Source organism: Tuber melanosporum (assembly GCF_000151645.1).
Source record: "Tuber melanosporum whole genome shotgun sequence assembly, scaffold_7, strain Mel28".
In the NCBI taxonomy this organism is placed as follows: Eukaryota; Fungi; Ascomycota; class Pezizomycetes; order Pezizales; family Tuberaceae; genus Tuber; species Tuber melanosporum.
Window position 1 is genome coordinate 1,293,562 of NW_003299117.1, and position 14,141 is coordinate 1,307,702.

Below are 14,141 nucleotides of genomic sequence, written 5' to 3' on the forward strand. Positions count from 1 at the left end.
CTAATAAACAAGTCATATGATCCCAAGTGATCACATGCCTAACACCTATAGCCTCATAATGAGGTTATATGCAAAACATAAATCTTATGTACAATGCATATCTGCGAGGCATTCTTGCAAGACACACATGCCAGGCTCAGGTTCTATGACTCATGATCGAGTCATATGCGGAATATAATAAATCATAACATAACAAGTCATATTACTCAAATGAGTCATATGCATGAAATAATAACATACTTATAACTCATAATCATAAGCCATGTGAAATCCTTTTCCTCACTAAGTCACATTTGTGATATTAGATCAGATATGAACTGTCATATGGCTGTTCAATAGTTGATCTATCTGAGGTGCTGAAGGGGCTGGATGGGTCTTGTGACATCTGGTATGTGGAGCTTAGAGGGGGCTGATTGGTAAGAAGAGATACTTGGGAGTACTGGTCGGGCTTGCATCAGGTCGGGCGAGGTCTAATTAAATGTTTCCAGCCTGCTGGGACTATTAAGGTGAAGCTGTTGAGTGCTGCAAAGCTCCCTGATGGACCAGCAGGTTGACAGCCACCTGTGCAGATAGTGGGCTGTGACCACTTAGTTGGACTTGTTTGGGTCTTACATGCAGAGTTTTGTGGGGTTTGTTTGGTTTCTTTGATTTAGCTACGGGTATGGTAGGTGGAGGCTTGGCACCACGAGTGGGAGATAGAAACTACTGATCATTTTAGTCTATTACTACCTCCATTTATTTATTTATTTATATTGTTTTGTTTTAAGAAGAGCCAGCAGGTACAAGTCCTCGTTGCTGGTACACACTTCGGAGGCATCCAGCAAAGTGGATTAGTAGGGTCAATAGCTTGGCATGTGGGTGCATGAGGTGCACATGTTGGTTGCCTCAATCCCTACTCTTGTGTCACCTGTAAGTTTTGTTTGTTTTATTGGCTTTCTACTGTGGTAGAGGTTCTACAGGTCAGTACTTAGATTGGGAGGTAGTGCCTTTATATTTGTTGGATGAGAAACCTGGTTGGGTTAGTCTTTTGCTTGGTATCGGCTACACTTAGTACTGGGTGGCTTCATACCAGAGGGGCTACAGACTTGAACCAGGAAGTGCGCTAGGTAGTTTGATGAGCTTATAATTAGTTCTCGTGCAGGCATGAGTTAGGAATGGCAATTGTGGGGCCGTAGACTTAGTTAGCTTAGGATCAGTGGTATACCGGTTAGCAGTATCCCTGTACTACTGAGGACTCGTCATATACCAGTTTTGGCGGTACAAGTTTAAATACAATTAGCTTGACTTCTAAGTACTTTTTCTACTTATTACTTTAATGAATATACAACACCTCCATACTCTATATCCTTATCACGGCCTTTATTACTATTATGACAAGAATACTCTACATGAGGTAGAGTTAGAGAAATCTTATGATAGGCATTACAGATAGAAGACATAAGTCTTGTACTATCTGTAATGTAGGCATAGGCCTAATATATATTGTATGGTAAAAGAAGAGAGGAAGACGAGAAGTATTGTTCCCCATTGCCAAAAACTAACCATCTAAAAGCGGATTGTTACAACAACTCTGAAGTCTATCAGGTTGTTTCTGTCTAACCAACTCAGTTCAACTTGAAAACTAGGCCATATGTTGAGTGATTTTGAAGATTAAATTATTACTATTTGGAATAGTATAGCTTCTAGTTAGCAATACTGTAATTACTGAAGAGGCTGGGAAGAGTTTCAGGGACTCAAGATGTTTGCATCTTTGAAGAATACCCGACATTACAAGTTATAACCAGAGAGGTATATAGTTTGTAGAATCAATAGATGTCGTCCATGAATAGTCAGCCACAGAATATAAATATCCAAGTACCTTTCAACCTTTTAGACATCATCAAGCAATGGAGAATAGACCTTAACAATATCATATTGTTTTAACAATTTTATTCTACTTTATCTACTTCACCTTGCTCTTAGTAGTTATAAATGAAATGGGTATTTATATATTTCAAGGCTTCCTAGACAATCTCCATCTACAGAAACCAATCTTGGTTGGCTTAGACCACTCTGCGTTTTTACAAGTTGTCTCCCTCTAATAGAGAGCAAGGAAAAGAGCCTTCTGTAAGATGAGCATTATTACAAATATGGCTTGGTGAGGAAAAGGTTTTCATGTGACACATGGTTATGAGTTACAGGTATGTTATTGTTTTACACATATGACTCATTCGAGTCATATGATTTGTTATGTGTGGGTAATTGTGATGCTTTCACATGTCGCTCAAATATGAGTCATGGGACTTACGCCTGACGAATATACCTTACGAGTGTGCCTTGTAGGTATGCCTTGTGCATATGATTTATGTTTCACACATGACCTCATTATGAGGTCATGGGTTTCACACATATGACTCAGTCGAGTCATATGACTTGTTTATTATGTTATGATTGGTTTATCAGTTTTGCACATGACCTCGCTATAAGGTCATAGGTTTTAAGCATATGACTACTTCAGTCACATGACTAGTTTGTTATGATTTGGTTTCGCACATGTGACCATTTTGGGTCACATGACTATAGACAGGAAGAATACTATATAAGGAGGCCGATGCAGCCGAGGAGGATAGGTTCTTCACACTTTGTTCTAAGTACTTTTCCTACTTATTACTTTAACAAATATAAAACATCTGTACAATCTTTATCTTTATTGCAATGTTATCATTACACAAAGAAGAGCTCTTCACAAAGAAGAGTTAGAGAAAGCTTACGATAGGCATTCCCAATAGAAGACAAAGGTCTTGTACTATCGGTAACGTATGCAGAGGCCTAGTGCTATCAGAAGACTAAGGAAAGAAACAGAAGAAGAGAAGTATCGTTCCCCATCGCCAAGAACTAACTATCCAAGGAGGGATTATTACAAGTATGATGTTTAGAGATTAGCTTAGAGTATGAGGTATAAGGATTGGGTAAAGGAAAACTTTGAGGGTATCATCTCTAATGATAAATACATGGTTGCAAAGTCCAAAAATCCTAAGGATATTTGGGTATTCTCAACACTTGAGCAATAGTGGTACAAAGACTACATTTATGGGGTTACAAAAGGTCCTGAGATATAGCTGATAGTATGGTCTTGTATTTGGACTAAAAATAAAGATCCTCTGATTTCCATTTTTGAGAAGAGTGTGAACAGATTTGTATATATTAGAGTTTTGGAAGTTGGTTTACTTAATACCTGGTAGGAGGTGGAGGACACAGTTGGAGTTCCTATATTTCAGCAGAATGGTGCAAATATACATACTGCAAATGATACTTTTACTTGGTTTGAGGAAAACAACATTCAGGTTATGGAATGGTTACCCAATTCTCCTGATATTAATCCTATTGAGCACTATTGAAAGAGGGTAAAGGAAAAGCTACACCAGCACTTTCCTGACATTCATAAGACTAAGGGTGGTCCAGAAACTGTTAGAAGACATTTAGCAGAAGCTCTTAATAAGGTTTGGACTCATGATATAGTGGGGGATTTTTTGGAAAGGCTGTGGGAGTCTATGCCTAGGAGAGTGACTGCTATTTTAGATGCAAAGGGATGGTACACAAAGTATTGATTTTTTTATTCTATAATTTCACATGAGAATTTTCTTATATCTATTGAATCTCTAACTAAATTTTCACTTCATTCTGGGTAGTTGTGGTTGCCTACGTAGTACATTTATAGTGGTAGTAGAGTTGTGGTTGCATCGCTGGACAAAACGATTTGACCTGGTACTTTATGAAGAAAATTTTTAGTCAACTTTAAAACTGATATTGCGTAATTTGCTTTGTGGAACCTTGGCGAGACATACCTTAAGTCAACATACTAGCGAGAGGTCTAATTATTCCAATTTTTACGGTAGGTATTTTTGCTCTGTCCGAATGGTTATTGCTGAACAGATATCTACGAAGATCTGTTCCCCCAATCACTATTACCACCTCATCAGCTACGAGCTACCATATATTGCTACGTATACAAATTTGGCGGAGTAGCTTTCCAATAATACGGGGCATTATCATGTTATAAAAAAACTGGTATACCCTGCAGTATCATATTTCACTGCTGGAAATCCGTCAACAAAACCGGAAAAAGTCATTCCGCCCCATACAATTACGGAACACCTAAACGCATGCACCATCTAGGTACATAGTCCTTACTTATTGGTCGAACTTTGATGATCCTGGCCCTTAAGCTAAAGGAAGATAGGAGGGTTGCGCTAGGGTGTTCCACGAGGGTAGTTTTCGATACTGTGCAACCCACATATCTATTCACTGAGATCTCGAAGGCCCAAAACAAATTTTCCTCCAAACAACACCAAATTCGAATCATAGTTTGAAGCCTACGCGCTGCACGCTTCTGGTTTGAAAACGTGATAGAACCGCGCCCCTAAGCGACAACCGCGGCGTGATCATAGGCTTTGCATTTCGGTGTTTTCTCATTGATCAACACCGAAACGCAATTTACATGCACGGGGAGGTCATTACACAAAAAGTAAGAAAGACAGACGGAATTGAAGGAAACAGAAATAGCCGAATATAGACAAGATAATAGAAGCCCGGCCTGCAATGATAACAAAGATGTACATCGTAAAGCATATGGTTTAACGAAAGGAAATCATCTTCTCCAGAGTTCAGTATTGTCACTTCTGGCCCTATTGGTACCTCCACCCCCACGACCGCCTCGGTAACCTCCTCCACCACCACCTCTACCGCGGTCATCGCGACGATCGTTGTAATGGTCATTGTACCTATTCTCACCACCGCCACCGCCACCACCACCAGGACGGTATCTATCATCCCTAGATGGCTGATTGTAGTTGTAACCGCCTCCATTGTATGAGCCTTGAGGCTGCCCGCGTCCAAAGTTAGAAGCATGAGAGAATCTAGGAGGAGCGGGTGGAGGGGGGTATCGACCGCCCTGGTGGTATTGTCCTGGTGCTATATATGGTGGTTGCAGATTTGTGTAATTTCCCCGAACCTGGTTGTGCTGCCCGCCCCATCCGCCCCAACCTGCGAGAGCTGGCGGAGGTGGAGGAGGTTGCCAAGTCCCATTTCCATAAGAAGGTGTGTGGTTTTGTCCCTGGTAACTTTGAGTAGGACCTCGATTGGATTGATAGGAGCCTTGGAACTCTCCCCCACTACCGCGGCCACGGCCTCTCCCGCTGTTGCTACGATAAAGCGGAGCGCCACCGTACGAGCGGCCTGAGTTCTGAGCATTGTTTTTGATCATTTCTAGGTCTGTATGAGAGAGGACGGGAGGACTGAGCTTGACCCCACGAAGTAACATCGATTTGTGCGCATTCTTGGTTTTGGGAAATTCGTAAAAGACGCAAAGTGATTTGTCGCCCTCGATTTTAGGCATATCTTCTAAGGATAGTGGAAAAGGTATCGTGCCCTGAGGGATGAAAGCAGGATCTTTGATAACCTTTCCAGACAGTCCTTGGCTCTTCGTAGGGTCAAGGTCGTATTCCTATCCAAGTCAGTGATTGCTTCGAGGTATTGAGTAGAAAAAACGTACGTCGTCACTCCGGCCCTTATAGTAGAATCGTATGGCAACATCGTCGTACATGTCGTTTTCTACTGAACAGAATAGAAGATCATGTCCCATTGCATTCCTCGCATCGTCCTCAGGAGTTAGCGTGGGATAGACCTTTGACACAGCATCTAACAAACGCTTTTCATCGATGAATGGCAACAGTGCTACACCCTGCCAGGCGAACTTCTTTCCATTCAAGTCAATGGGGAACGATTCGGGGTAAAAGTCAATGATCTCAGAGTCTTCCTCTGTCATAAGTTTCTGAAACGGCTCGGGAAGAGCGTGTTTACTCGCGGCAGGCAGCACACCCATCAGTTGTTCAAACGGTTTGAAAGGCTTCCCTTTCTTAAATTGGATATCAAGCTTGCCTACGTCATTGAAATCTTGGGCAAACGGTGCATAGTGGTATGGGTAATACCAAGTCCAACTAGGGCATCCTTGGAAGTAATAGAGCAGCACCCAACAAAGCCCTTCAACATAGCTAGCAGCGACTTTATTTCTGAACTCAACATTGTCCGGGGAGACATGAAACTTTTGCTCATAATATCGCTCACGGTATCCGGGCTCCCAGAGACGAACAGGATCGCGATCAGGGTCATCGGCCTCAGACTCGGAACCGGGGGTCTTGGGAGTTTCGTCTCCCCAAACCATATCAGCCTTTCTCTTGTGGGATATGGCAGGGGCGGTCGTGGAAATTGTCTCCGGGGTAGGAGTTATGTCCATTTCAGAGCCGTCACGCGAAGATTCCGCAGTGGCATTCGGAGAGCCAGTCAATAATTGAGCTTTCAAGGCCTGAGCTGCGCTCTTGTTCTGAAGATTAGCCTTTCGAATGCCTTCTCTATTGATTACCATGTCGTAATTCATTTTCTTCGTATCCTTTGAAACATCGCCAGGCTTGAATAATGGGATCATAGGAGGAGGGGCAGAATTTGGAACGCCCCGCCCCCTTCCTCTCCCTGTAGGGGTAGTAGAAGGCGAATCAAACCCTCCGGTAGCGAAATTGCCGCCGCAGCGTCCGCTAGCGGCTCTAGCGTCCTCCTCCAATTTCCTTCTCTTGTTGTTTTGTTCCCTTCTGTCATCGACTCTCTTCCGATTCCTGAAGATTTGATCTTCCTGCTTTGCCAACCCATCAAGGATGTACTGAACCCTTTTTAGATCTACAGTTCCATCTTTGGTAACGTAACCTCCCATAAGAGGGATATTGTCTTTCCAAACGGCAATCAAAGTGTCGATTCCGTTCTCTCTGATTTCCAAACTTGGCAAATGGGGTAAAAAGTCGTTTCCGACGAAAAAGCACATAAAAATCCAATCGTCAAGAGCTCTCTCCAACTCGAACTTGAATGGTTGACCAGAAACCTGAAGTTCTACCTGCAAGTATTCACGAAGTATTGAGACATGTAGCCAGACAAAAGGCTTCAGCGGGGAAGCATTGTCTTTTTCATCAAACTCGCCCTGTTTCTCCTTGGCCTTTCCTGTACATTCCTCGGCGCGATGGCCTTTCTGTCCACATATCCTGCATGTCTTTGCCCTAGCTTCCTTTGCAAAGACGTCCTCACGGAGGACTTTAAAATGGGGTTCATGAGTCCCAAGCCCCAACATGATCAAATCGGCGTCAAGGCCATATATGACGTGACGAGTATTTGGGTCATATTCCGGGGAGAGGCGCTGAGATCTGATGAATTCCATGATCTTGTGTTCCCCCTCTCCGGGAACGGTGGAATCAGAGATGATGATTTTTAACTAGGAAGGTGTTAGCACATAATCGATTCCCACAATACCGCAAAATCTCGCACATAACGAACACGACCAGGCTGATTAATATGGCCCTTTATTGGCTAGCGAGGACTCCCTGAGACCATCTTTTGTGACAGTCGTTGCAGCGATGTGAAGTCGACCACTCACAGGAGCAGGATCTGGCCGCTGCTAGGTCTGATTGTGTTTGATATGTGCGAGATTCTACGGTAGTCTAGATAACTTACTTTAGCCCAAGCAGGGTCATCGTTGAGTTTTTTTGCGATCCAGTACTTGAGCGATGCTGCAAGAATATCCATAAAAGGAGTACCAGGGGTAATGGCATTACTGTCCCAAATCTTTTTGTTCTTGATAACATCGTCAAATTTGCTCCCGTGCTTCTCCATCTGCTCAATTAATTGGGCGGTCTCATCCTCTTTTTCCTTAGCTTCCTGTGCCGATCTGAAGCGACGAGAGCGTTGCTGATTCATTTTCGCACGAGGCGCAACACCATCTATAGAATATCAGTATTCGCGATAGAAATGGCTTGAGTGGGGCGGCAAGTAGAAGCAAGGTTGCAAAGCTCACTGCTTCCAGGTAAGCGATCAGCGAAAACATACCAACAGCAATCATGAGAAGCTTGTTAGGCCTCACCATGTTTACGACACGCTCAGTGTAGGCGAATACAGCTAGCATCATCGCCTCTTCCGTTGCTGGTGGCTCACCCTCCTCGGGATGAGAACATGGATGAACAATACCATTCATGTCAAGGTAAAGATTGTCCGACTTCAGCGTGTGAGAACGAGCAAGTTAGCATGTTGTTTAATAAACTGACCGGTAATTACGTCCTTACCTCGCCATTCGGATTCGGCTGGGTTGTGTCTACTGCTCTAACAACTCCGTCGATCTCTTGAGGTTGCTCCTCGATCACAGGGCTAACAATTTTAGGATACTTGTTTGTAAGCCACCTGAACAGGGCCGGAACACCCATGATTATTGATGCGCTATCCGATGCAAAAGTATCGAGAACAAAAAAAATGGGGGGGGCGATGATGACCGAGGTGATGCTATGCGAGAGGTGGCTCTCCTAGTTAAAGGCGGAGACTAGCGAAAAGAGCCCGGATGTGAGGCCAATGCGGTTCTAGACCAAGCGGACCGCTAGGATTTGGCTCTGGACACAAAATGGCGAAGTCCCTATTGCAACTTTTGCAAGCGACCGAGGGTAGAGACGCGGTGTAGGGCTAGTCGCCCTTGTAGCAAGAATTACGGTTGGAAGTCTGCTCCAGAAAAACACGACAAAGAAGAAAGGAACTGAAAAAAGTGGTGTGGATATGATAGAAGAATTGGGGAAATAAAAATTTGGGGCGAAAGAGGCAACCGCTGTAAGCAAAACTGAAAAGCAATTTGGTTGGCGGTCTTGGCGTGTGTGAGTGCAGACTCCAAAAAGAGTGTTAATCTGCTTAGTAAGCTGGGCAAATGTCATTCATTACCAGGCGATCCACTCCTTTGATTTCGCCGTCTTGTGCGATTTGGGGCGTTATACTGGAGAAGGAAATGTCTTCAAGTTATTCAGCGGACCACTCGGAGGTCGCAAAAATCCAATCTCCTTCTGTAGCCCGTGACTTATATCGTACTTGTAGAGTACGGTGCACTTTTCTCCCACAGCCGCCAGCGATCCTTCTCAAAAGCTGTGAAATTCGGGATCAAACGAAGGGTTATCATGAGGATTTGCTATCAAAGCTTCCTATTCGAGAAACAACTGGTCCCCCGGGGGACCGGAGGGGATAGAAATAGAGAGGGAATCTATTGAGCAATTCTCTGGGAAAGAATTATTCAACATCCCTATTTATCGCCATGCACTTTTGGCAGCCTTCTTGGTGGGTGTCACTTTGTCCTCCGCCTACTCGAGAAGTAACAGTCCAAAATTCCGATCGTCCGCCCTGAACATCCTACTGTCCGGGTTTTGTATGGCATATGTCTCAGCCCCTCACAACTGTCAGATAAGTTATGATATGATGCCATACTGTATATCATACTCGAGTATGCAGGGTTGGAATCTGCCTTAGCTGACTAACCGCTCGAGGACAGTAAGAGGAGGTGACAAGGCGCTGGCCCGTACGAGTGCTAGTACAGTACTGCGGAGTAGATTGCGATAATTTACGTAGCAATTCACATGCATCCCTCCAAGGCTTGCTTGCTTTTTCGTTTGTATGGTTTCTTTTTCCTAAAAGCCTGTGGATGGCACTGTAGCTATTCCCAAGGCTGACGGTTCGAAACGTTCACTACGATATTACACGAATATGAGGCTTGAAAAAAGCGTCATGATCAATTATTTCTAGTCCAAAATCACTGTAAAATCTTGTGGCATTTCTAAGGAGTGGCCTAGATGACAGCTACTTCGATTGTAGCTCTAGATTAATCATATCAATGTGATGCTAAAACCATGGGGCCCATCCAGGCTTTCCCAAGGGAAGCCACCAAGGCTTCAAGGGCCCACAGCCCATCGTAGAAATACAAAAGGAAAAAAGAAAAAAAACGCCTCAATAGATACATGTTTCCACCCTTCTCCTACATCCTCTGAGCTCTTGTTGTTTTCTCATACTGTTCTATAAGAATACTCGCTAGTAAACAGGGTATGCTCTGCCTGGCCATCCAGAAGCTACACTGATTCTTGATCTCTCGGTGAAACATACTATCTGGTCCACCAGCAACCTTCATAGTCCCTATTAACAGGTGCTAATTAGTACGCAAACTTAAAAACTATGCAATGCAACAATGCAACAACTCACCCTTCTCCCCATCAAATTCAATGCTCTGATCTTCATTGCCCGCAAACATGTGGGTCACCCGAACCCTTCCATTCGGTAGAAAGTCCAGCTTATACCCGAGAAGCGAATAGACTGCCTCACGGAACTCCAAAGACTTAGCCGTCCAGATCTCCTTCAGACGGGTCATCCGTTTTTCCTTCTCGCCAATAACCTTTTCCATGGCCTCCATCTCGCCCCGGAGATTGTTGAGAGTGTGAATTGGGATAACCTTGCCAATCTGATCTGTCCGCTCCTCTACTTGTGCGAGGAGAGAGGCATTCTCTTTTCTAAGAGAGTCGAGAGTAGCAACTTTGATCGCCTCTTCTCGGCTAGTGGGATTGTCCTTCAGTTGTAAAATCCGTGTAGAGGTTTTTTCGAGTGACTCGAGTCGAATATGAAGTGAATCTATTTCCTTCTTTGATAGAAGGATAGTGTTGCGGAGTTGAATTATTTCTAAAGGCGGGGCTTTTGAGCATAATATCAACACGTGATGTCAAAGATGCTTACCATCTTGCAGATGTCGGTTCTTTCGAACCAATTCCCCGTTTCTTTCGTTCTCCGCTCCGTCTTCCTCTCTATGTCGTTTCCTGCCCATGATCTCCCCTATATCTGTCCCTTCCCGTTTAGTTAACTCTGCTACTAATACATCATTCTCCTTCTTATACTTCTCCAACATCTTCTCAAGCTCCTCTATTCGCTTGGCCTTCTGCTCGTCGTAGTTTCCTTGCATATATGTGGTTTCTTCGGTTGAGAAAGACTGTAGTTGTTCTCGTAGGAATTGTGCTTCTTTCAATGCTAGGGCGCGTTGTCTTTCCAAACGGGTTCTTGCTTTAGTATCTCTGGAGGCAGTCTCGCCCATCTTTTCTAGCTCCTCTCTCAAGCTACGAATATTTCCCTCAAGCTCTTCGATTAGAGTTTCCTTTTGTACTAGCTCAGGATTAATACGTCCAGCCTGCTCCAGCAGGCTAGCTTTCTCTAAGCGCTCTTGTATGAGAGCCCGAGCAAGGCTCTCTGGGGAGTCAAACTCAAGCCCCTCACTCTCAAAGAAGCTGCCCCACGAGTTCTTCTCATCTTGGAGAATTGAGACACGAAGCTGAGTTTCCGCAAGCTCTTGTCTAACTTCACCCAACAGTCTGACTTTAACTTCCAAAGACTGTTTTTCCTCCTCTAATATCTCGATTGACTTGTTATAATCTCGCAGTTGCTTAACTTCCGATGAAAGTTTTCTATTGGTACTTTCTAATGTTCTGATATGTGTGACTTGCTCTGCTAAACAGTTAGCCTCGATGTGTATGCCAGTAGAACGAATAGGTAGCACATACCAGAAAGCTCCTTTTTAAGAATCTTTAATGTTTCTAGGTCCCCTGTTTGTGCCTTCACTCTTAGGAGCTCTGTCTCCAGATTACTTATTTTAGTCTCTTTTGAAGCAAGCTTTGTTTCTGTTTCCTGTAAACTGTGGCTCTTGGTCTCGAGGTCTCCTTTGAGTTCGCTATTCATTTTCTCGAGGGACTCGTTCCTAGTCTTAAGCTCCTCTACATAGCGCCGGTACTGTCGGTCCTGGGATTGTATGTCACCTTGTTTGTCGCAAACCTGTTCCTTCAAATCGGTGTTCTCTGATTTTAACCATCGGACTTGGCGCTCGAGGTCTTGCTGCGAGATAAACTTAGTACACGCGTGCCATATATCACTAGAGTCGCCAACGCCACCAACCTTCTGGTTGGTTGCTTGATCCTTCACCTTCTCTAATTTCTCCGATAGCTCTTTTTGTCTGTTGAATAGGTAGGTTTTGTCGCTCTCTACGGACTAAGACCCCGAGTCAGCATTAAACAGAGATAGACAAGCTTGGGAGGTTCACATCTGCCCGTTTCGCCTGCTCTTCGCACTTAGCTTCTAGAACTCTAAGTTCCTTCTCATGTCGGATTCTCTCGAGCTCCCGCTCATCTTGCAACGTTGACAATTCGTATCGCACCGTGTTCAGTTCCGATCTTAGGCCCTCAGTTGAATGACCTAGACGTCAGGATAAGTAAATGCCTAGATTAGGGGCATGTGTGATCGTGAGGAATTACTGGCTTTCATCCCCACCGGCAACAATCGTTGCTGTGGCGGGGCGGCTGGGGATGGCGCTTGCGCAAGAAAATCGTAACTAGGTTGGACCGAAGAAGTAGACTGGGACATGGATCAGTTTAGCTATGATATAACAGATGCTTCGGCGCCGAAGGAAGGATATACTATAACACGCTGGTTCGCAAACAGGGTCCGGGTAGGGGCAGAAGCTCGAGGTTGAGGAGAGCCGTAAAGAGGATTTCCTGGAATATTGGAGTTCCTACCATGCGGATTTTGATTGAAGGGGGAAGAGTCCATGGCGAGTGTTGTTTCGTTGGAATAAACGCGCTCCCAACTCAATTGTTCATGGGTTTGTCTATCTTTGAACCTCTAAATTCAAGGCATCAGCAAATCCCCTTGTTCCCATGTGGGGTCACGTGATGCGGCTCAAAATTGCGCGCCAAGAAATACTTTTCACATCCTTCGCAACGCGCTAGGGCAGGAGTCCGCGCGCGATGATTTTTCTTCCATTGCCATGTTGAACCTCACCATCATCTCAGTCTAATGTTGGCTCAACACCTCGTTACCTCTTCCTAAACATTCCTCCCCCGGCCATCGGTAATATATACACTCTCCCAGCCACAGCAAGATTGAGGGAATATTTCCTCTCCATCAAACACCATTATGGTGTCCTCAATCTCTAGATCAATTCCCTCGTCCGCGCCCCCGAGGCCCCCACCACCTCACTATCAGACATTCTTGACCCCGATTCTCCACCGACGATTTGCTAGAGCATGCCTAGTTGGTTTTGCCGCCTGTTATGTTGAATCTTTTGTGATAAGCAACAAGTCGAGCTGTTGGTCTCCCCCCGTCATTATCGCGTTATTCTGGCTAGAGGCTGACTATAGTGTTTGTTAGTTTTCTGGGCGATTTTCCCATTGGGATGGACTGGATTCAAGGCGGTCATACTTTTCTTTCTATCCGTATTTCCCATACTCATCCTCCGTATCTCGCAGCTCCATGGTACGACTCCCAGCCATCTCCTGGCCGGTTCGATGGTTTCTTGAACATAGACGCACTAACCTCTAGAAATAGTGGGCGCAAGATCTCATACAACTGTGTTTCACGCAATGAAGACATATATTGGATCTTTCTCGACCTATTCGACCTTCCTTACACACTCGTTTGCTTCCCTGGTGTTTGCTTTTCTCTATCTGTGGTCTAGTTCGAAAGAAGATCGCCTTGGCTTCATCATCGAGGGAAAGTATGTACCAGAAAAATACCCTATTATAGTTGTCACCTACTAAACCCCCCTCTCAGGAGTTATGAGCGTCCGCGGTTAAATGAGCGATTCTTATACCTGACCTTTTTTGCCTGCTATACCGGGTTAGTTCAAGCAGTGCTCCATCTTTACGAAGATCGTGGGAGGCTTCAACTCCCACATCTCTATGTATGGCCTAATGAGGTTGAACCTGCCTCCATCTTGAATGCTAAATTATCGCAGTTATCTCCCAAGGCGGCCTTCAAGAAGAAATTTATTGAAGTCCCCTCTGGCGCCTTCCACATGGCACTCATATCTGCTTCTACAGCTCCATTCGCCTACATGCCTTTTCGCCCAGTTATATGGCATTATACACTGGTCACCGCCAAAACTTTTTACTGGTAACATCACCGCTAGCGGGAGTAAGGGAGTAAGGGAGTTTTGCGTATTAATTTGTGGTTGTCCTCCAGGCTTAATCGATCTAGTACCCTTCCTTCATTCCCTGTCGGCGCTGGGATGTTTATTAGATCTCTCTGGCTCTCATTTCTCATTGGGGCCATGTGGCAAATTTCCAATATAGCCTTCGACGTTTATTTCACCCAAAAGCCGCTCTCGGCGGATGGCAAGACCGTCAGTGAAAAGTCTTCTGACCCCAATGGGACTCTAGTTACTGGCCTAAAGGCTTCGCAAGCGCCATTGGAACCATCCAATATATCGATAGACTGAGTGCAGTCTTGCCAAGACCTCCCGT

General features: G+C 44.7%; 3 protein-coding genes; 1 reads left to right on the forward strand and 2 right to left on the reverse strand.

The window, feature by feature from the left end:
* Positions 1-4,310: 4,310 nt before the first annotated feature.
* GSTUM_00010482001 (uncharacterized protein) lies at positions 4,311-8,270 on the reverse strand (the record flags this gene model as incomplete). XM_002841321.2 has 8 exons in its annotated part: positions 4,311-5,482; positions 5,531-6,247; positions 6,632-6,883; positions 6,956-6,981; positions 7,057-7,288; positions 7,528-7,793; positions 7,900-8,065; positions 8,133-8,270. 8 exons carry the CDS (start codon positions 8,268-8,270, stop codon positions 4,628-4,630), a joined length of 2,652 nt encoding a protein of 883 aa, XP_002841367.1. The 3' UTR covers positions 4,311-4,627.
* A 1,387-nt stretch (positions 8,271-9,657) lies between these two features.
* Positions 9,658-12,261, reverse strand: GSTUM_00010483001 (uncharacterized protein; the record flags this gene model as incomplete). XM_002841322.2 has 8 exons in its annotated part: positions 9,658-9,885; positions 9,973-10,002; positions 10,069-10,539; positions 10,594-11,352; positions 11,409-11,732; positions 11,793-11,889; positions 11,942-12,093; positions 12,153-12,261. 8 exons carry the CDS (start codon positions 12,259-12,261, stop codon positions 9,848-9,850), a joined length of 1,980 nt encoding a protein of 659 aa, XP_002841368.1. The 3' UTR covers positions 9,658-9,847.
* Positions 12,262-12,679: 418 nt separating this feature from the next.
* Positions 12,680-14,116, forward strand: GSTUM_00010484001 (uncharacterized protein; the record flags this gene model as incomplete). XM_002841323.2 has 6 exons in its annotated part: positions 12,680-12,985; positions 13,048-13,152; positions 13,225-13,393; positions 13,450-13,579; positions 13,634-13,791; positions 13,861-14,116. The coding sequence occupies exons 1-6, from the start codon at positions 12,814-12,816 to the stop codon at positions 14,114-14,116; spliced, it is 990 nt and encodes a 329-aa protein (XP_002841369.1). The 5' UTR covers positions 12,680-12,813.
* Between the last annotated feature and the right edge of the window lie 25 nt (positions 14,117-14,141).